Source organism: Rattus norvegicus, chromosome 7, assembly GCF_036323735.1.
Source record: "Rattus norvegicus strain BN/NHsdMcwi chromosome 7, GRCr8, whole genome shotgun sequence".
Classification (NCBI taxonomy): Eukaryota; Metazoa; Chordata; class Mammalia; order Rodentia; family Muridae; genus Rattus; species Rattus norvegicus.
In genome coordinates, this window is record NC_086025.1 from 113,419,212 (window position 1) to 113,441,919 (window position 22,708).

Below are 22,708 nucleotides of genomic sequence, written 5' to 3' on the forward strand. Positions count from 1 at the left end.
AAGAAGACACAGAACTCTAGGGCCCCATCGTGGTGGCCACCAATCCATTCCCTTCCCACCTTTTCTACGACCAGCTTGAGCTGTGACTAGTCTAAAGTCACATAGCAGATTTCCGGAAGACTCACTTGGTTTGGTGTTGTGGCTTTTTTTTTTAACAACTATAAATACGGAATATTTATATTTAAAGTATTTAAAGTCCAATGCTCGGCCCTTTTTGAAGAATCCCACAGTCCTTCTGGGGCCTCCTCCAGTTGCCCACACATGTCACTTACAGTGCAGGGGCTATACATTCCCCTGAGGACCCTTGCTTAACAGAAACCCGCCTCTCCACAGAAGGTTTGGAAGTCCAGGAGTTGGGTTCTGCTACAGGGTCAGGATCTAGTCTACCTCTCCCTGAGATAGAGGCTTGCTCCTGGAGCCAGGCCCAATATACATTAGCACGTGTGTGTGCGTGTGCATGTGTGTGCGTGCGTGTGTGTATGTGTGTGTTTGTGTGTGTGTGTGTGTGTGTGTGTGTACGTGCATGCACACACACCCAAGGAAACTCGATGGCGCCTAGCCTCCCCAAGTGAAAGGAACACGTAGCAAGCTGTTGGTGCATCCTGCCAACATGGAAAGGTTAATTGTCAAACCCGATGCCAACAGACAGACTTATGGAAGATTCACGTGGTTTTGTTTTGTGGCTTTTTTTTTTACAACTTTAAATACGGAATATAAATAAACTTTACATTTAAAAAATAAAAAGAAAGCCCCCAAAAATATAATCACCAACTTTACAAACTGAAGGAAGCGGAAGGAATGGGGAGGGGAAAGTGCAGGGGTCGGGGGTGGGGTGGGGTGGGGAGGAAGGCGGGCCACATCAACCCCAGTCCTCCAGAGGCCTCTAAGGTTCTCCCTCTGGGTAGCTTCCTAGAAGGAGCCATCAGGTAGAACTGCAAAAGATCTGAGGGAAAACATGCAGCGAGGGCTGCCCCTCCTTTGAAGATCTCGAGTCCCACACCTGCCAGGAAGGGGACAGCTGAGACCAAGGAAGTGGGGGCAACGGGCAGACAAGAGGTGCGTCCCCAGAACCACAAGCTCATTCCGAGCTTCAGGCTGGGTCAGGGCACACATAGCCAGTCCACATAGGGCCTCGGTATGAATTAAAACAAGGTTCCCTTTCCTCAGAGGTTTGACCTATATCAGCCAGAACGTCACAATAAATAGACAAGTTGGCCATATTTAGGGTGTGAACAGAAATCTCCACATGCAGTGCCTGTGTGTAATATACATCCCATACAACCTTACTCGGCCCTCTTGGCTGGAGTGGAATATAATAGACAGGTCTCTTGCCCTAAGGAGGAATGACAGGGGCGTTCAGAGCCTCAATCAGGATCCGAGCACCCCACGGAGGAGCAGACTGAAGGGCACATGAGGAAGAAGACACAGAGTGGAGGTAGAGAAATGAACCGGAAGTGAATGTAGGGGATGTGGAAAGAGACAGGGACATGGCCCAGGTCACAAGCACAATGCACCTCTAATCCATCAGAGAAGGCATGTGGCCACCTGCCCAGAGGAGTTCATGTCTTCCACGATTTCATACTTATAAAATGAAAAGCCACTGTAGGCTAAAGGGACAGGGAGAGATGAGTGCGTGGCAGATCTGGGTGCCATGAGAGTTCCTCCAGTCCGTGCTCCCTGCCACAGGACTGCAAGGGACCCTAGCCTGCCTGAAAGTATTCCCTGCTAGCTGGCCAGTGGTCCAGGAACCAGGCAGGACATGCAGAGGTCCTCAGGCTAAATGCCAGGCTCTGGGGCCGGTCCAGTCCTCTGTGAAGCTCCGCACGCTTGTCCCAGGTTCTTGGGGTAGAGGGAAGCAGCAGCCTGGAGTGGAGTCCTTCCTTTGCTTCTGGAGCTGCAGGGCAGGGATTGCTGCTGGTGGAGGTGGCTGGGCACGCGGGGCGAGGGAAGCACCATTGGCCGTCCGAATCAGGCATCGAGACAGACGGACGAGGGGAACAACATTATCACTCCAAGGACCCCATGGGGGCAGTACAGCAAATACCATATTAAATAACCCTGTGGGCAGAGAAGAGGGATGCAGGGTCAGAGGTGACTCAGGGGCTTCTTCGGCACCCATACCAAGGCAAGGAGCTAGGGCTCCTGCCACCATGCCCATTTCCAGCAGGCCCCAAGGCTAGGATAGAGGAGTTATGGGGAATCTGAGTGGTGAAGCAGATGCCCTCTTTCCGAGAGGCTGAGGCCGAGTTAGGCAGGAGAAAACCTCAGGGATGTCTGGGTTGAAGGGGCCCCTGCTCACCCTCTCACCCTGAGTCTAAGTCACAGCCAGAGAGGATCTAAAAGTCAGGGAGTATCTGAAGCTTGGCTTTCTTGCTGGGTCCTCACCTGCCCACACTCTCGCTGACACCCCTAGGCTCCAAGGATCTCCTTCAGTGCCTTCTTGTCATGGGTGTGCTTAAACTTTCGGTGCTTCCCTTTGGGGGGCCGGCGGATTCGCACCGTCCGAACGGTCACCCGAGTTTGAGGTGTCTTGGCTGTTCAAGAAGAAGTGTTTGTTAGCATATGATAGTCATGGGGGGTTTTCCTTGTACCTCGATACCTACTGTGAGCCTTAGGGCTGTCTGAGAGAGAGGACAGACTTCACAGAGGTCAAAGCTAACCCCCAGTGCTCACCAGCCCTGGGATGACTGAACCTTTCTATGCCTCGGTTTCTCCATCTGGAAGTGAAGCAGGAGGCTGGCCCACCTCATGGAGTACCTGGCAGCATGCTGGCAGAGCAGTACAGGACCCAGGAAGCTGTTTATGTGGCCCCCAAGTCCTTGTCGCTGCCCAGAGATAGATCTTCCCTCTCCCTGCAGTGGCCTGGCACTGGATCCCTCTACCCAACAGGAGGTCCTGTTGGCTCTCCATACCCACCAAGCACCTATCTTCAGAGGATGGCACAACCCTCTTTTGTGCTTCAAGCACCCTGCCTCACTACATGCCTAGAGAGGTCATTTGGGGACCTGAGCTCTTGAGCCACAGGTGTAGCTGCCTCCTCCAGCCACAGTCAGGCTGCAGAAAAATCAAGGAAGCTATTCTTGCCCAGAGCTTCAGGGTGAGTGTCAGCCACAATACACTGCGAGTGGTGGCCTGTCACCCTGTGATCCTCTGTGCTTCCCATCTCTCTGGCTAGCTCTGCTACTGAGGTCTGTACCACCAACCTCTGGCTCCTCTAGCCTCAAGATGAGGAGGCTTTATACCAGAACCAGACTTTCCTTGGAGCTGTGCCTGTTGTTCAAATTCCTGGGTACTCTGAGAAGCAGAATGGAGAGCTGGGCCAGAACTTAGTCAAGGGGTCAAGCCCAGGTTCAAACCTGGGCTCTTCCTGGTACTGTGTGCCACGGGGCAAGTCACTTAACCACTCTGAAAAGCAGCAGTGACCTCCTACGGTTAAGGCAGTGCGTAAAGTGACCAGGAACCCCAGCGAGCCCCTGCTATGCACCGGGTGCCACTACACACTCCTTCGTTTCCATGCTGGGTCCTATCCATCCTACAATGTTGGGGAAACTGAGGCAAAGAGCTGTGTTTGAAACCCTGCGATCTATCTACACTTCACACTTCCAATGCTTGGCCGAACTGACAGTTCCTGGGAAACCTGGATCAGACTGACTCTAACTTCTCTTCCTCCTGGGTTCTGAGAAGCCAGGTCTGTCAGGCAGGGGGCCTGCACTTCCTGGGAGCCACTGAGAGTCCCTGGCCTCCAGCTGGTGAGGTCGGTGCCTGTCTGCTCTTCCCAGACTGGCTCTCTTGAGGTAGCCCCACTTCCACGAAAATGCCAAGTTTTCCTTGTGGTGTAGAGATCTGGGAGGGCTCAGAGTGCCTGGAGGAATGGCACTGGAAAACCCCCAGAGAGCTTCTGCCCCGAGGGCTGTGTGCAGGAGGCTGGGCTGGGCTAAGCCTGTGCCAATTCATCCAACTCACAAATGACAAAGGTTTGAGCTTAAGGATTCCAAAACACCAGCGCTGTCCTGTGCTCTACTAGAGATGAATCTGGAGGCCAACCCCTCAGTATTCTCAACCTTCCAGAAGTAACGGTTAATGGGCTAGAGAGATGGCTCAGAGAGTCAAAAGCTCTGGCTGCTCTTCCAGAGGACCTGAGTTCAATTCCCAGCACTGACACGGTACCTCCCAACTGTCTACAACTCCAAGATCTGACACCCTCACACAGACAAAACACCAATGCACATGAAATAAAAATAAATAAGTTAATTTTTTTTTTTTAGAAAAAGAATTCTTCCTATAGATGGTAGGGCAGGTGAGTAAAAGCTAGAGAGAACTCCCAGGCTGAGGGAGGAGCCAAGAAAGGGAATTTCAGGACCCTACTGGCCTAGGTTGGGCTGTGTGACCTGGAACAAGGCCTGAGCATCTTTGGACATCGGATACACCCACCACACAGAGAGAAGGAGCCTCTGAGACATTTCCAACCCAAACCTAACTGTCTGTAGAGTGAGAGACGTGCACACCTCTGACAGATGCTTGACCATTAGACCAGCTCGCTGCATCCCGGCTGTGTGGATGCCCAGCCTTTACTTATTATATCTCCAGGAGATGCCATGAGTGAAAGGGAGACTGGCTGGTAGCCAGGCTGGGTGCTGCACCCTCATTTAGAGCTAAGAAGAATCTAGACTGTTCTCAGTGAGATCAAGTCTCAATAAGTTTACCTCATTCTCCATTTAAGTATTTTCTGCATGGTATATACATCGTGTAGGTTTAGATGCCTCCTCTCTCTCTCTCTCTCTCTCTCTCTCTCACACACACACACACACACACACACACACACACACACACACACACGAGCAGTCAGAGGTTGGCATCAAGTCTTCCTCTATCGCTCTTCTTGTTTTCTGAGGCAGGGACTCTCACTGAACCTGGAGCTAACCAACTGAGGTCCTCCTACCTCCACCTTCCCAGTACCAGGATGACAGGCATGGCTACCATGTTTGGTTTTTAAATGAGTGCCAGGGTCTAAAACTCAGGTCCACATGTGTGCTCAGCAAGCACTCAATCCATTGAGCGCTCTCCCCGGCCTCCTGACCCCTATTTAGAGACCTGTCCTTTTCCCAGCTGTTGCATGGGAAAGAGGCTTGGGCTGAGCCCCACAGAGCAGCCCCTGGGAAGGCCGTTTACCTCGATGCTCCCTGGATGTCCCAGGACTTCGAGTCACGGGCCGAGGGGTCACTACTGTCTCACACTTGCAGGCCAGATGGTCCTCCAGGGTCACTGTGGCCTTCTTGAAGACTGGCTTCTTTCTCACAATTTCGATCTTTCTCACCTGGAGGACAGAATGAGCAACACTCCCCTGTAGAAGCCACCCGTGCAGGGGTGGCCTCATGTGCCTGGCAGTCCTTCGTGCTGGATTCTTTCCTCGAAAGCCAAAAGCCAGGTTTGTCTGCACAGTGAATGCTCTGGACCAAACAAATGCAAGGCCTTTCCTTCCCTCTGCCGCTCTCTGAGCTTTTCCATCAAAACAAGCCCTTCAACCTAGCTGACCTGGCCTCCGGCTTTGCTGTAGCAACCCCCCCACCCCGCCTCCCTGACCCCCCAGAGTGGGAGAAAGGCATTTCCGGTTAGGGCTTGAGTCCTGTGGGTCCCCATTCCTGGAGCACTGGCCAAGGCCAGAGGCTTCGGTGGAGCGGGGAGATGGTTATCTGGAAGGAAGTGAGAGAGGCCTTATCTAAAAGAGAGGCTGGGAGGGGGGAGGCAGATGTCAGGTGTCCATTCCTAAAGCTGGGGACAGAAGATACCATGGCAGTGGGTGGGGAAGCATAGCATGTCATTTGGACTCTGGGTCACAGAAACAGGCCAGGAATGGAAGACAGGCAGGAGACTGGGCATAGGCCACAGGCAGAGGGCAGAGAAAGATAACATGGCCACACAACCAGTGCACTGGGTGGGCTGGTTTTGAGCTTTGTGCGGTGTGCCCTGTGGGGAGCTGTAAAGGGAGGAGGCTGAGTCAGGGTGCAGAGACCTGTCCTCCTGAGTTAGAAGACAGCCAGGCCTCCCGGGCCTCTGGGTCCCTCCCACAGAATAGCATCTGTAGCATCTCTCCAAAAAGACCAAGGTAGCCAAAGAGCTGGGCCATTTGCCAGTGGGGGCCCCAGTTCCTATAATGCTTGCCACCTATAGACCACTCTATGCCACCTTCACGAAAGACAAAGCTTGCCAAACGGACAGTTGAAATCCCAAAATGTAGGGGCTTCGGAGTACGATGGTGCATTGAGAGGACCTGGGCAGATTGAAGACAGGGGCACTGTGGGACCGTGTCCCTGTAGAGCAGATGACATTGGTCCATGACTTAGCAGTTCAACCAAGTTACATCCTGGGCTCATCTAACTAACTTTCAGAGTCTACGAAGTGACTCATTGGAGAAAGCATCCCAGAAAGCGTCCCCCTCTACAAAGAGCCTGGAAGACCAGCCAAGTTCTGCAACCCGCAGCTGCTGCTCAGTCGCTAGGGCGGGGCCCGGGACGGGACGGGGCGGGGTGGGGCGGGGCCCGGGACGGGGCAGGGCGGGGCCCGGGACGGGCGGGGCGGGGCGGATTCTGCGCACCTGCACCGGCCGCATCTGCACCTGCGAGGCCCGGCACTGCACATTGCGGTTATTGCAGCAGCCCGAGCAGCGCTGCACCTCCACGCAGGGCGGCCACACCAGGAAGTTGGCATTGGTGCGATCGATGAGGTTCCGCGAGATCTGGAACACCTCTGTACGCGTCTTGCACTCGGCGATTACGGCAGGCTCTGCTGCAGCCAGAGACCCTGGGGGGAAGGGGCCTGTCAGAAGCAGACCGACTTCTTTGGAACCTCCCCCATACACAGACAGCCCCGAACTTGGGTAGGTGGCTGAACCACCCTCAGCTTCAGTTGACCCCATTTGAAAACAAGGACAGTGAGATCTACCCCACAAGAAGCGCGGTCAAGATCAGGCTAGATCATCCCGTTGTGACCTTGTAAATGTTTATAGAACCTAGCTCCCAATTGTTCAGAGTCAAACAGTTGTGGTATTGTCCTGAGTCCTTCTGCACTGTCACCCTGCTAGCTTGCACTGGTCTTTCGTTGTTTGGTTTTGTTTAGTTTGTTTGCTTGTTTCATTCCAAACAGGATTTCTATGTAGCCAGGGGGCTGTCCTGGAACTCACTCTGTAGACTAGGCTGGCCTCAAACTCAGAGATCCGCCTGCCTCTCCCTTCTGAGTGCTGGGATTAAAGGTCTGTGCCACCACACCTGGGTGCACTGGTCTATTCTTTTTTTAGTTATTCTTAAATTTTTTTCATGTACATTGGTGTTTTGCCTGCACGTGTAAGGGAGTCAGGTCTGTGGAAGAGGAGTTAGTCAGTCAAGTGCTGCTGTGGAAATGGAACCCAGGTCTTCTGGAAGTGCTCCTGTCCTCTAAGCCATCTTTCCAGCCCCACTAGTCTATTTGTACATGGCCTTTTCCTTCCACGCCTAATCTGTGAAATGGGATTAACAACGGAGCTATGGGGTGAAGTCTACAGTAAGTACTGTCATCAACAGAAAAGCTCACAGGTGGGCTTGGAGACCTGTAGGTTCTGCCAGCCACATCTCCAGTGACTTGAAAACTGTAGGTGGCCACCTCTCTGCTAAGGAGTAATCTATAGTTCTGAATCCTGCTGGGTTCTGCATTAGGCCACAGTGCAGCCATGGGTCATAGTAGACAGAGGGGACACCCTCAGAAGACCTTGATTTAATTGGGACAAGCAAGCCCTATGACCTCAGCCCTTCCACTCCAGTTTCTCTGCCCTGGTTTCCAGGCCTGTGGATGGGGTTAGCCACATCTATTCAAGGCTGCAGAGATGTGGTGAGTGTAAAAGCAGCGGCAGGCGGGCAGGCAGATCTCTGCATCCCAGACCAGTCTAGTCTATATAGCCAAGGCTACAGAGTGAAATTGTTTCAAAACCAGAAAGACCCAAACCACTATTTTAAAAGCACAACACAGGGTAGAGGGCATGGTAGCTCAACTTCAAAGTCGGCTACACTCCTCATTCAGCCCTAACAGTGGGGAACAGATTTTGGAGAGAGCTCCCAATCCGGGAGCATGAGTGTGCCCTAGTTTTTCTTCCCTTGATCCCACGCTTTGAGGAATAGCTAAGGACCCTCAGTTTTACCTAGGCTCCTCCTCCCTCGAGATGAGCTTTCCGACTCGACTCCAGAATGTGCTCGGGTCATGTTCAAGTCCAGCTCAGCCCCATCTTCGTCTGCAAGGGAAAGCACAGTCAGACATGGTGGCCCACGTCAAGAATGGTTTCCTTACTCTCCAAGGCCCCGCCCTTAGCATCCTCGGCACCTGAGGTTCCTGGCTCTGAAGAGGCAATCGAGCAAAGCCTTGAGCAGCCCCGTGGCTCAGTGGGATTGGTGGGGCCTACACTGCATCTTTGAGAGCCTCCAGCCTCACTCTGTGTGTTTAGCCCCATTTTTGGCCAGAACTCATGTTAATGATGTTAAAAATAACCCTTCCCCTCTGCTACTGTAGAGAACCCTCTTCAGCCTCCAGGGTGGAGCAGGGACCCAGAGCACTGGAGGCCAGTTCCCAGTACCCTCTGAAGCGTTCCCATAGGAAGTGCTGAATAGGGAAATTCCCAGAATCCCCTTGGGGCCAGCAGCCCGGGCAGAGCCTTCTGGAGCCTTGACAATGGTCCTACTGGTCTGGAGAAAAGGGGTGGAGAGGGAAGGGGGTGGGAGGGCCTGCGCCAGCCACACTAGGTTGACTTTCCTAGGCCTTCATCCTTCTGGGTTTCTCTGCCTCTTCTCCAAGATCTGCTCGTCTTCCTGCCAGTAGCTACAGCTCCTTTCTCTAGGCCAGAGTCCTTTCCTCTCAGTGCTACTAGCTCTCCTTGGTGACATTTCCATGCCACACATACACTGCCCTGAGACCCTGGCCAGGACTGGCTACTATTAGGCTGGTAAGAAGGCTTTGACCTTCATCTTGAAGATGGAGGCCCCCTTTGTCTCTCAGTGGTGAGAGACGGCAAATGAACTGCTGGAAATGAACCTCTGCCACTTCCTTACAGCACCCCGGGGCGCTTATGTCTCCCCCAGCCCACTGGTCCCATCAAAGATGGCTTCTGCCAGCTGCCACCCCAGCTAGGATCCTGAGGATCCTGCTTGAAGAAAATCCTGCAGATCGCCACTAACGGACTGGTCTGCTTCTGTCCAGCCTGATGGTGTTGACCATGTCATTCTGTTTGTCTGTCTGTCCCTCATTCTCTCCCTCTCTGCCATCTCTGGAATGTCGCTGGGAGGGGGGAGATGGGGAGAGATGTGCTTTGTGGAAAGGTTAAGTTGATTAGGGAAAAAATACGCCACATGGTTGCCTCGAAACAGGCCTGCTATTGAAAACTGAACATCCAAGATCCCGACCCCCACCCGGGGTGTGGAGGGGCTGCCTGAGCTTGGCGGCAGAGCTCGCCTTGGAAAGAAACAGCAAGAAAGCTAAATTTGGAAGTTGCCCCATTGTGTGGCCAGAGTTGGCCAGCCCGGGCACGGGTGGGAGACATCGGGTGGGGGCCCTGGTGAACAATAGGTGGGCCCAGCTGGGGCCCCCTCCTGCCTGCCTTACCACCCCCAGCCCTGGCTGTATTGAAAGGGCCCGGGAATGCTTTTGAGAAGGAGCCAGGGGCCCAACGGAGAGAGGAAACAAAGGCAGGAAATGCTGTTCCCCCGTAGATAGCGTCTGGGCAAGGGTTACAAAGTGACAAAGAGACAGGACCCCAGAGGGACAAGGGCCTGCGGGTGCGGGGGGTGGGTGTGGGGGGTGCTGAACAGGGCTCCAGGGACCAGGCCAGAGGTTGGAATAGAATGGAATTTGCTCTGAAGACAGCATTTATAAATACATTCCCAGCCCAGCCTGCCGGCCCCGCCACGTGTGTGCCACTAAGCACGTGCCTGTTTGCCCAGCGCACTCTTGGGCATGGGCAGGGCTGCCAGCTGATCCTAGTAGCTAGGTGTCCCCAGGAGACCTTAGAGAGCAGGCTCTGGGCCAGAGGGGCAGGAAGACGGCTCCCTACCCTCTTGAGCTGGGTCTACACCTGGATAGGTGCTCAGTGCATGCCCTGAGTACTCTGTCCCTGCCCAGTCTGCTCAAGGAACCCCACCCTCTGCACCAAACCAGAGCCGCATGTGGGTGCTGCTTCTGCCCCACCCCACATCCCAGGTACCAACTAGTCTGCCTACTCTGCCCTGCCCTGGGTAGTAGGTGTGGCCAGGCCTTCACTGGGATGTGCTACAGATCAGTAGAGGCTGAGGTTCTGGAGGGAGGATCCGATTTACCTACGGAGTCTCTGTGCAGCAGGCGCTGAAGGTCATCAAAGGAGCGGATGGAGTGGTCACTCAGCATTTCATAGAGTTCCTCAGGAATGGGATCCCCCTGTCGGGCAGACACCAGGAACTGAGTAAACTGAGGTGAAGGCTCACCATGGTTCTCTTGCCAACCACATGCTTTCTCTTACACGAAGCTCCTACAACCCCACCCCCACTCCCAGTCTCCACCAGCTTGTCTGCATCTGCCTCCTCCATCAGATCACAGGTCCTGGAGAAATTCCAACAATCTCATTTCTCTCTACTGTTCCACACCTGGCAGCTAAGATTTATTCACAAGAGTGTGCGTGCACGCGCGCGAGCGAGCAAGCGATCGAGCATACACACTGACCTAATTATCACCACATCACAGATGGGGTGAGGGAAGCAGAGGCTCAAGCAGGTAGCATCCTTCGCCCAGGGCCCCCAAACCCAGGGTGAGCAGAGGCTTCACTCAATGACAGTGAAGTGCGGACGCCAATCCCCAGCCCAAAAGGTGCTTAAAAATGTTCGCTGAGTTGTGTGGTCTCAGAAGACCATGAGTCCCAGTGCTACTGACTTAGTCTCTGCCAGAGAGGAAATAAAGGGGAATCCTCAGGCTCAACCGGGAAACCTGAAAGCTTACCCATGCCCCGTGCCCAACCAAACTCTATTTTTAGAGCCCCTCTGGCCTGTCACCAAACACTTGAAACTTAGTTAGAACCTTAACAGGCCTCACTCCGAGCCAGCTTCCTCCAGGGAAACCGCAGGTCCCACAATCACACGTATACAGCTGGGACATCCCCACAGTCACAGGAGTCTCAAGGGCCTGGCGCCAAGAACCCTCCAACCCCAAGGGAGAGGTGAGGGCAGAGGAGACTGGGAAATGTCCTAGCAATAAGGGGCAAAGGAAAATTGCAAGATACCATACCATGTCTGTCTGTCTGTCTACACACACACACACACACACACACACACACACACACACACACAGAGTCTTAGAGGCTTGTGACAAGACCACACAACCTGTGAGAAACTCTGAGAGGACTAAACCACCCTGTGCCTCAGTTTCCTTGGACTGAGAAGAGAAGACGCCCTACCTATGTTCACTGAACCACCCTGAGACTGGAGCTTTGAGTAACTGAGCACATGTGTGTGGTGGAGGGGGAGGGTTTGTCTTCTCTGTCTATGGTGGAATAGAGGCTCCTGCCCTGGCTAGCTGCTGGCAGGGAGGGACCTGCTCAAAAGCTATGTGTCTCAGCCAGATACATAGTGCCCAGGTGCCCACCTGTAGTCCCAAGCTACTCTGGAGGCTGAGGCAGGAAGAGCGTTGTTTGTGTGTTGGCTGGTTTTAGGTCAACCTGACACAAGCTAGAGTCAATTGAGTCAAAAGAGGGAATCTGAATTAAGAAAATGCCCCCATCAGATTGGTCTGTGAGCAAGCCTGGGGTATATTTTCGTGATTCACTGACTACTGATTGACTAATTGATGTGAGAGGACCCAGGGCACCAGGGGTGCTGCCACCCCTGGGCTGGTAGACCTGGGTGCTCTAAGAAAGCAAGCTGTCAGCCCACAAGAAGCAAAAGCCAGTAAGTAACTCTCCTCTGAGGCCTGTCCTTCAGTTCCTGCTTCCAGGTTCTTGTCTGCCTTCCCTCCCCAATGAACCATGCTGTGGAACTGTAAACAAAATAGAACCTTTCCTCCACAAGTTGCTTTTGGCTGTGGTGTTTTACCACAGAAACAGAAAATCTAAGACAGTTTGGTTTTGCCGTTTTTGAGACATGGTCTTATGTTGCCCTGAAACTCAATACGGACCAGGATAGCCTAGAACTCAGGATCTGACTCCCTCTACTACTGCGTGTTGAGATAAAAATGGGAACCACCACACAGAGCAGAAAGATCTTTAGAGCCCAGAAGTTCCGGGCTAGCCTGGGCAATCCAGTGTCACCAAAAACCAAAACAGGACAAAAAACTTTGGACACTTGTCTAATGTGACTGAACTCTGTAGGGGTTCAGTCTTGCCTACCTCTGGTCCCCAAAGCTGACCTAGGAACTAGAAGAAGACAGGCTGGGGGCTCAGGGGACACCTTGAAATCTGGCGCCTGAGACTTCACTCAGCATCAGGGGCACTTTGTTCAGTCATGGAGTTTATAAACCTCCTAGTGTATCCTAGGGATGTTAGAAGTGTGATGGAGAGGTTAGGGATCAGGGCAGAGATTTGGTGTCTGGTAGTGTCTATGGCAGAGTCACAGTTGGGCAGAGATGTGCAGGACAGATGGTCAGACGTTGGTCTGGAGCAAGTGCAGAGATGGCCACTCGCCCTGAGTTTTATCAAACTCTGAACTGTATTCAAGAGAGTTAGATTCCATGCCTCGCAATGCTACCCTCTGTTGTGTGACCTCTAGCTGGCCACTGCCTCTCTCTGGTCTGGGCTCTTTTCTATGAATCGAGTTAGAAAACATTTGATTCCATTCTAATTCTGCCTGTGGTTGACAGAGGAGCCGAGGATAGCCAGAGCCCGGCTGTGTAAGGTGGCTTGCTTACCCAGGGGATAAGTGTTTGTGGAGGGATGGCTGGAGCTGCCAGTGAGGTAAAGCACCCTGAGCCTGGACAGACCGAGCAGTTACCCCAGTCCTCAACTCCTTTACCCCCAGAGGCTGTGTGGGAAAAAAATCCAGGTAGAGACTGTGGAGGTAGGAAAAGTACTCAGCTGGTGCTCAAGAAATACTGGTAAAATGTGTGAAGGACTGTCCCGTACTCTGCAGGTTCTCTCAGGTCTGATCCCTCATGCCAGACACTATCCGCAAATAATGTTGCACAAAGTACAATCCCAGGGCTGACATTATCATTAGTCCCATCTTCCAGATGGGAAAACTGAGGACTTAGAGAAATTAATACACAGCCACAGGGCTGGATGACTAGCCAGTGACAGAGCGGGCCCCTCCCAAGCCATAGCATGCCTAACCTCTCCTGGACTTCTCTGGGGGACCCCTGCTGCTTCTGTGGCCCTATCTTGTTTTACAGCACTAGTCTCGATTACAGTGTTGACACTCTCAGGGGACACTGACACCATCTGAAGACATTTTTAGTGGTCATGCCTAGGGACAGGCTGCTGGCACCCGCGGGTGGAGGCGGAGGTGCTATTCACCATCCCACAGTACACATGATGTCACACTGGCTACAGTGTCACTGGCCCCAAATGCCCCCAGAGTGGGGTGAGAAGCCCAAAGCAGACAAAAAGCCAAGACTCCCCATGCAGGAGGAACCAGGACGACTGGGATGAATCCTACCATAAAACGGGACTTTCAGCTGGGCATAGTAGCACAGGCATTTAACCACCCCCCCAGCTTTTTGGAAGGATAAGACAGAAGGATTGTAAGTTTGAGACCAGCATGGGCTATGGAACAAATTCAAGGCCAGCCTGGGAAACTTAGCAATGCCCTGTTACAGAATAAAAACTGAGAAAGACTTGAGGGTATAGCTCAGCGGCAGAGCAATTGCCTAACATCCATGAGGTTCTGGGTTCAGTTCCCAGTACCATCAAAAAAGAAACAAAGGGCATCTTATTCAACCTTTAAATGGGGTTAACCCCAGCTGATCCGGTAATTGCACAGCAGAGCAGTGTAGTCCCAAATAAAAGGCACTTCACGAGCTGAGCAGTTTTTGCATATGGCTCCAACGAGGGCAGCGAATGACAGCGTCCTGGACCAGACACTCAGAACATTTTCAAGGATGGTGACAGGTGTAGAGAGCTGCTGTCCCCCGGGGTGTGACTTGGCACTATCCCCCACGCAGGGCCACAGGAAATGGCACCTAGCCCCACACGGACACTACCAGGTGCCCTGTGGGCTGGTGGGTCTCTTTCTCGTCCGGGTCCGGGGGTGTTAAGAGGCAGAAGTCCACTCTACAGACTCTCAGAAGCACCTGTTTGCAGACAGAGTCCACGTGTCTGTGTGCAACAGTCCTCCCTCCGGCCCCGCACACGGAGCTGCTGAAGCCTGGTTTTTCTGCCACAGGTTCTTAGGCCTGGGGCTCCCGGTAGGGCACGGTAGGGCACGGTGTGGGATGGAAGCAGGTGGGGCCCGAGCCAGCCTGGCAGCCCAGAGAAACAACCTCCTCCCTGCCCCACCCCCAAAGCCAGCTGCAGGAGGCAGCAAGAGTGAGGCCAGGTAAGTTACCTGTTCCCAGCCAGCCTGGTGGATCAAAAGGGCTTGAACTCCACCCTCCACCTGGGTGCACGCTTGTGCATGCACACGCACAGAGAGACAGACAGACAGACACAGACACACACAGACACACACACACACACACAGACACACACACACACACACACACACACACACACTGATACTCTCCACAGCCTGCTGCCTCTGCAATGAGGGAGACGGGCTCTCTGCCCAGCACCCGGGCGTTGTCTGTGGCTGGCAGAAGCAGAAGCTGACGAAGCCTCCTAGGGCCTGCCTGCCTGCCTGCCTGCGTCTCGGGCCTTATTTAGATGAGATGGCAGACAAGCTCTTTGGAGAAGCCCTCTCTGGGCCTTTCTCTTGCTCAGCGTCGTCCCCTTCTTCCTACAGCCCAACAAGAGAAAAATGTCAAAGCTGGAAGAGAAGGGCCTGTCTGTGGAATGTGCCACCCGTGGCCCACTGAACTCACTGTCCTCGTCTAACTTCCCTACTATGAGTAACTCTGAGTCCAACCCACTCCATAGTTTAGGTAGGAGAAACTGAGGTCCAGTCAGCTTCTCCCTGTGTTCCGTCCCACCTCCTTTCTCCCTGCTCACAGTCCAGGTCCTAAGACAGAAGAGTATATTCCAGTCTTGGGGGGCGGGGAGCATGGTTCATTGAGGCCATGTTAATGAAACACCTCAGTGCCTGGAGGTGGTGGCAGCACACAGCTTTAATCCTAGCACTAGGGAGACGAGACAGAGGCAGGAGGATCTCTGAGTTCGAGGCCAGCCTGGTCTACAGAGCACGTTCCAAGACAGCAAGGGCTACCCAGAGAAACCCTGTCTCAAAAACCCTAAATAAATACATACATACATACATACATACATACATACATACATACACACAGACAGACAGACAGACAGACAGACAGACAGACAGAAGGTGCTGCTGGCCTGGACCCCACCCACCGTCACATTCTTTTCGTACTTACTGGTGATTGTTCAGGCTATAAGCACCACACTAACACGGTGGGAACCAGGACAAAAATCTCCCTGCTGTTTGCAGTTTGAGGAAGAAAGCGGGTACTAAACAGCTAAATAAAGGAAAACTTGAAAAGCTGTCGCAGTGAGACAGGGCTGTACACACCTATAACTTTAGAGGTGGTGGGTAGGAAGATCAAGGGTTCAAGCCCATCCCCGCATACATAGTGAATTTGAGACCACATGAGACCCGATCTCAAATAAAAAAAAAAATCTGAAAGAAAATATAATCACAAAAAGAACATCCAAGAGAGGGAGGGCATCATGGACCCCAGGCAAACACCTAGAGTTAACTCCTACACACACACACACACACACACACACACACACACACTTCCTGGCCCTTGCACTTGACTTTCACACTTCCGGGCAGGGGGATTCCAGCAAGTGGGTCAGTCTCCCCACCCCCACCCTACCCCTGCCCGGTGAACATTAGCAAGCCAGAAGGAGACTGGGTGGTTGGTAACTGTGTGTGCGGAGGGGCCCTCCACTCCTTCCCGGCAGAAGGGCGCTGAGGCAGACAGATAGTCACATGACAGTCACCTTCTGGGAAGCCAGCTCAGCTGATGGAGATGGGCCTCAGCAGCCTGTTCATGATTCCCTTCCAGTGCTGCCTCAATGCTACCAGCATGCTTCCAACCCTTAAACCTCCATGTAAAACACAGCCAACTACAGGGTTGCTCAGAGAGGCAAACCCTCCTTGTGTCTCCCTACACTGATTTGGAGCTTGCCTGGGCTGGTCTCCATAGGGACATGTCTGCATGATTTCAGTCCAATACTCCCAAGTTTATCGGGAAAGACCTTCGACAACTGCAAAACACAGTAATTGGGATCCCAGAAGTAGTCTACGGAGGAGTAAGGCTGAATTTCTGAGCAGCAGCCTCAACCTAAATGCAAATACTCATGCGACTGATGGAGTGCTGCTGGAAGAAGCTGGAATGTAAGAGAAGGCCTGGGAAACTTCATCCAGATGTTACACATCCAGCAGCGCCCAGGAGGGCTCCATATCCCTACCAGGATTAACCAAGTAAGGGAGGGTGTGGGTGACACACTCAGCAGGTAGGTGGCGTCCCTATGTCTTGAAGGTCAAATGACTACTCATTTGAAAGGAAAAATGCCTGGCTATCCTGCACCCTGGAGTCTCTGGGGTCACACCAACATTTCCGTCGGGCACTCGGGGTGGTTGAAAAGCCGTTACAGAGGGGTAAAGTTTGAGGGGTTGCCAAGCTACTCTAACCAGGCCGAAAGGCGTGCTGTGGAGTCCAGATCAGGATCTGGGGTTGTCCCTCCCTTCTCAGACCCCTCAGGAAGGAAATGGGGTGGCTACAGAGGCGGTGAGGTGCCAGGGCGCACCGAGGGCCCACCTGTTGCGTGGGGGCGGGCACCTGGCGCTGAGTGTACGAAGGGACTGTGCGTGCCTGTGTGCGTGCGTGGGTGTGTGAACGCACGTGTACTCGGGCCGCGTGCGCGTGTGTTCCGCGTGTGCACGGGCGTGGCGGCGGGCGCGCGACCTGGTCGCCTTAGTGCGTGCCCGGCGCTCTGCGCGCCCGTCCGCGGGAGCGGAGCATCGCCTCCGGCCAGGAGTGTGCATGCGTGGGGTGAGTGAGCGAGTCGGGGGCCGGGCGGGGTGGGCTGCAGAGAGCAGCCGCGGGGTGCCGCCGTTCTCAGGACGCCCTGGCACCGAGCCAGCCTCCAGGTCCCCGAGGCGCGGCAAGGCGGCAGCTGGGGCCTCCCGGTGTCCCCCTCCCCAACAGCTGGCCGCGGCCCGGGGAGCTGCTAACGAGGAGGGGAGGGGGTGCCGCGAGCGGCTGGCAGCGGCGGGGCCAAGCCCAGCTTGCTCACTTTCGGGCTCCGGCCGCGGGGGGCAGCCGCGGAAGGGCGGGGCCCCCAGGGCGGGCGGCCGGCGGCCCTCGAGGAGCCCCAAGAACAAAAGGAGACGGCGACGGCTCCTCCGTGGTCAAAACAACCTGCGCTGGCTGCGGCCCAAGGTCGGGCTGCGGCCTCCGAGCCCTCCGCCTTAACCCCTTCCCTGCCGCTGCCTCTCCCCTGCGCTTGGCCGCAGGCGATCGGGCTAGCCCGGCCGACAGTCGACTAGGTGTAGGATCGGGATCTCCGCGGGAGGAGGCGGGACGGGACCGGGCAATTCGCACTCCTGGCCCTAGCCTCGCTCCGGCTCGCGCCTCCTCCTGCCCCGCCCCCTTCCCACCTGGATTCCCGGTAGACTTGCCAACTCACTGCTACGTGAGTCTGGGAGGGGTAGGGGCACTGATCCGACCTGATCTTTCCCGCAGACGTTTCCATACCCTACCGCCCTTGCAGCTAGGCTTCTGCAAGCGTGCGCTCCGCACCCTGCTTGCGGGGGAGAAAGGTGCTTCCTTCCTCTCGCAGGGTGCGGGCGCAGGTACGGCTGGGCCTCAGACACACACCGCCCCGGGGGCTGGATTCCTTCAGAACCCCCCCTCTCCTCGTGCCCCACCTCCAGTCCTGTCTCTACTCCAAGCGTCTAAACCTACCGTATGTCTGTCTGCCTGTCTCTCTAGTCTCTCTCTCTCTCTCTCTCTCTCTCTCTCTCTCTCTCTCTCTCCCCCCCCCCCCCGCACCAAGATACAAGGTGCTTTTAGACCGTCCAGCATGACCCCAAGGTCCCCAGCCCAGTGCAGAAGATAGGGTGGAACCAAAACCCTCTCCAAAGGTCTCTGGATATCCTGAGTTCGAGGGCACACTTCTAGGTCGGGCTGGGTCCTGGGCAGATCCAAAGCCCAGGCTGATTCTGAGGTGGACTCAGGAGGTCTCGATGCCTTAGGCACCCTAGGTATCACCTCACCTTTTCCCCTTAACCTGGATGGAGCTTAAGACCTCTAGCTCCTGAGGCAGGGGGCAGGGTAACAACCTTCTAGGACGCTAAAAGCTTTAGGGATCTAGATTGGTCCACTGGAAAGAAACCCACCACTGCCTCCTCCCCATGAGCCCAGCACCCGGGACCTGGCCTCCCAGCCCTTGGGGCCACCCAGTGCCCGGCGCCTGGCTCACGCGCTGCAAGGCTCCAAAGTTCACTGCAGGGAGAGGAGGGGGCGGCCAGGCGTGGGGGCTGGGACAACAAGGGAAGGATCCTGCCCCAGACGCCGTCGCAACTCACCTCAGCGCTGACCAGACGCAGGTAGCAGCAGAGAGGCAGGAAGAGCGCCCAGCAGCGATTCATGCCGACTCCGGGCCCGGCCCCACGGGGCCCCGGACGCGTAGACGGAGCGCGCCGCCCCCGCGGCCAGGGTGGGGGGGCTGGGGAGGAGGGTGGGCTCCGCTCGGGTCCGCCGCGATCAGGAGCTCAGGCCGCTGCAGCCGCCGCCGCGGCTCACCCGCATGGCCCCCGGGCGCCGCCGCCCCCGGCCCCGGCTCCGTCGCTGGGGGGTTGGGGAGGACCTGGACGAGGGACCGGGGTCCAAAGCCGCTACCTGGGCGGATCCCGAGCCCACGCGAGCATCCACGGTCTGGGGGCTGCGTCGCGAACCAGCCAAGGCGTCTAGCCGTGTGGGGGCGCGCAGGGGACTCCAACCTCAGAGAGGAAAAGGAACACGGCAGCCGATGGTTCGTCTTCACTCGCCCGCTAAAGGCGTGTTCCTCTGCCCGCTGGCTTAGCTTTTTTGCAACATTTTCTGGAAAGGCCCCCCAGATCAGAAAGCACTGGGCTGGGGACCTCCAAGCCCAAGTCTCCAAAAAAAAACTTTTTCCAAAGTTGGCTTTGCAGCGGCGGCCCGAACACCCGGGCAGGGAGAGGTGCAAACTCCGGGCCGGGTGGCGGGGCGGGAGCGTGTGCGCCCTGGCGCGGGGCCCAAGCGGCGGGCACGGCTGCTCCGAGCGCGCGGCGCGCCCACTGCGCTCTGGACCGGTCCGGGCCGACAGGTGGACGCGGTGCGGGTCAGTCTGTCTATCTACCCACCCGCTCGCCACTCTGGGCGTCCTCTGCGGGTTTCAAGCTGCGGCTGCTCGGTCTTTCTCGTTGCAACGAAGCTAGAGGGTGGGTTTTTTTTTTTCCTCCTTTCCCTTTTGCGCGTGTGTGTATGTGTGTGTGCGCAAAATATCCCTCTGGAGAAAGATGGGCGCTGGCGGCCGGAGGGAAGCCCTCAGGGAGGCAGCGGGGGAGGCAGGCAGGCTGCTCCCGGCTGCAGGAGAAGTTGCCACCCTTCAGCTGTTCCGGCCTTTATAAAGGAGAAGGGAGAGTGCAAGAGGTGGGTGGAGACAGCCTTTCCTCTCCTGGCCCCGAGTCAGCGCCGGGAGGGGGCAGGAGCCAAGGGAGGTCCTTGGGCAAAGGCTGCTGCTTGACAGGGTCTCCGAGAGCCATGCAGCCCCTCTAACTGTGCATCTAGCCCCTTGGCAAGAACTGAAGGTGAACCGTGGCCCCACCCCTTAGCACAGCGTTTAGGGGCATGTCTGCAGGGCCAGGACCAAGACCAGGAGTGTGGCCCCTGAACCCCAGACCTAGACATCCGCAGCCTGGTAGCTTAGATTCTGTTGAGTCTAATTGAATAGCTGGGTCACCTTGGGCAAGTCACTTCCCTTCTTCGATTCATTCTACATTCTCTAAGTGGGGGACGGAGTGTGGTGTGGATTAAATGTCTGAATGATCAGAACACATCTATACACCAGCCACAGTGGGAACCCTTCAGCTATGAGCTGGGTCTGCCTCTCCTTCCTTGTTGCCTGGCACACAGCAGGCGCTGCCATGCCAGCAGAGGCTGGATTTGAATCTGTTGAACTGCAAAGTCACACAACCCCCCACAGCCCTGCCGCATCCTCCCAGGGCTGCCACCAAGATGCTGCTGTCATATCGTCACATCGTCATATCGTCACATCGTCACATCGCCGGGGTGTTTACTACCCCTCTCTGCCCCCCCCCCCAGCTCCAGACCCAGAAGCTACCCACCCACACCAGCACTCTCACAGTTAACGCCTTCCACCCCCAGCTCAGGAAACTGCTGTGTCCCTGCCATCAGCAGTCACACTGTCACAGTGACACAGTCACACGCAAGCACACTTGCCAGCCCAGCACCCACAAGACCGGCAGGCTCACTGCAATGCCTCCTGCCCTTAGGGCACCGTGCCCTCATCCACTTCTGCTGTCTGTCATCTCCCATTGGTCTGCAACCCCACATCCACTAAATGAGGCCCTTCATGGCCCTGGATGGGGTGGTCCTGATAAGGAAGAACCTTCTGGACCTCTTTACGCATGGCTCCAAGTATCCACTTTTGCAAATGACCAGCTAGCAGAGTGGTCCAGTGGCTGGGAGGTAGCCTGGGACAGGTGACCTCTGGGAAGGTTAAGCTCTCCGATGGTACCTTGAATTCCTCTTCTGTAACTCAGAGACACAACTGGAGGATAAGAGGAATTTCAGAGGATTGTGGGAATATGGTATGGGACTGGAAGTGTTTATCATCTTTGTGACAATGGGCTTATAGGTTGGGTTGGGAGTTTGGGGAGATAGGGTAGTTAGTAAAATGCTTACATGAGAAGCTGAGTCCAATCCCCAGAACTCATCTAAACAGTCAGGCATAGTGGCACACACTTGTGATCCCAGTACTGGGGAGCTGGAGACTCGTTCTTGCTGGCCAGCCAGTCTAGACCAATCCATGAACTTCAGGCCAATGAGAGACTTTGTCTCAAAGGAGGTGGATAGTGTTTCTGAGGATGATCCCAGAGGTTTCCCAGTCACCTGCACACATGCGCACACACAGCACACGTATACATTAACTTCATTTTTAACTGATACGTGCAGTTAGTTGTACCTTGGTGCACTGAAGGGGTTTGTCTTCCTCACGGAGTGGTGGGAAGCACACAAAAGACACTCCTGTCTGTGGAGATGTGTTCGGAGACAAGATATGTTGTCTGACTGTGTTTCAGAAATCACTGAGCGCACTCGATGCCATGTAAGAAGACTTAGATATTTTAAGTTACTTCCTCCAGGCAGTGGGGTGAGGTTGGCCTTGCTTTTGCCCTGGGTTCTTATCTGTAAGGACAGCGATAGAACTGCCAATGAGCTGCCCCTGCGCACCCCCGGAGCTTCTAAAAGATGTGTTAGTTCATCTTACCAGCATGGAGACTGGAGCACTAGGGACTGAGCAACTTGGACCAGATCACACAGTTCTAGTGATTTAGGGGGTCACAACTTGGGCTCCAGGGGTCCATAATTTTTATTATTGATTGATTGATTGATTGATTGGTGTGTATAGGTGTTTTGTCTGTGGGGTCTGTGCATTATATGCACGCAGTACCCACAGAGACCAAAAGAGGGTGTTGGATCCACTGGGACTGAAGTTAGAGTTGGTTGTGAGCCACCAAGTAGGTGCTGGGAATTGCGCCGCAGTCCTCTGGAAGAGCTGCAACTTCTCTTAACCAGTGACCTACCTCTCTAGCCCCCCATAAGGGCACTTTCTGCACAGTGCTTCTGTGAGTGTCATGCACAAGTATACATCTAGGGGCTCTGTGCCCTGAGAGATGGCGTTTCCAGGGGGAATTTATCATCTGTCGCACGCCCTGGAGGAGCTCACAGGACAGATGGGAGGGGTGGGGCAGAGCTGTTCAAAACAGCAGTCTTGAGCACCTACTATGTGTAGGCCCTAGGTAAAGCATTTAATAAACGGAATGAGGAAGGAGGCCAATCCCAGGACCCAAATGAGAGACCTTTAATTCTGTGTGTGCAGACAGTTACATTAATGTCTGTATGCAGGTTAAGGTGACAGAACATGTGTGCACCAGGGCTGCACAGATAGTTCACCATGTGCAGTTCTCGGTACCCACTGTGGAAAGTTCATAAAAGTCTTCCTCCAGCTCCAGGAGATGTGACATCCTCTTCTGACTTCCATGGGCACTGCCTCCCACCCAAATTACAATGTAAAAATAATTTTTTATAGAAAACCGACAACACAGAAGAGGCAAAAGACACTCCTGTCTGTGGAGATGTGTTCAGAGACAAGATATGCAAATGCTAAGGTGCATGCCGGGAGAGCCCCTCTTGCCTCTTTCCCTTCCCTCCAGGATCGACACAGCAGGCACCTCTTCCAGGAAGCCTGTCAAGCTTGGTACCTGCACCCGGTTCTCTGTTAGCAGCCCCTCAGGGTTGTCTGGGCATTGCTCTTGTATCAGCACTAAACTGAGGTGAGAATGAATGGGGGCTTTGG

General features: G+C 54.7%; 1 protein-coding gene across 3 annotated transcripts; it reads right to left on the reverse strand.

Annotated features, from left to right (window-relative positions):
- Window positions 1-670: 670 nt before the first annotated feature.
- On the reverse strand, window positions 671-19,132 carry Pdgfb (platelet derived growth factor subunit B). Of its 3 annotated transcripts, none has more exons than XM_063262996.1 (7): window positions 14,511-14,700; window positions 10,326-10,422; window positions 8,165-8,254; window positions 6,593-6,798; window positions 5,170-5,314; window positions 2,386-2,534; window positions 671-2,058 (listed from the first exon to the last, which is right to left on the reverse strand). In XM_063262996.1, the coding sequence occupies exons 2-6, from the start codon at window positions 10,390-10,392 to the stop codon at window positions 2,410-2,412; spliced, it is 633 nt and encodes a 210-aa protein (XP_063119066.1). In that variant the 5' UTR covers window positions 10,393-10,422; window positions 14,511-14,700; the 3' UTR covers window positions 671-2,058; window positions 2,386-2,409.
- Between the last annotated feature and the right edge of the window lie 3,576 nt (window positions 19,133-22,708).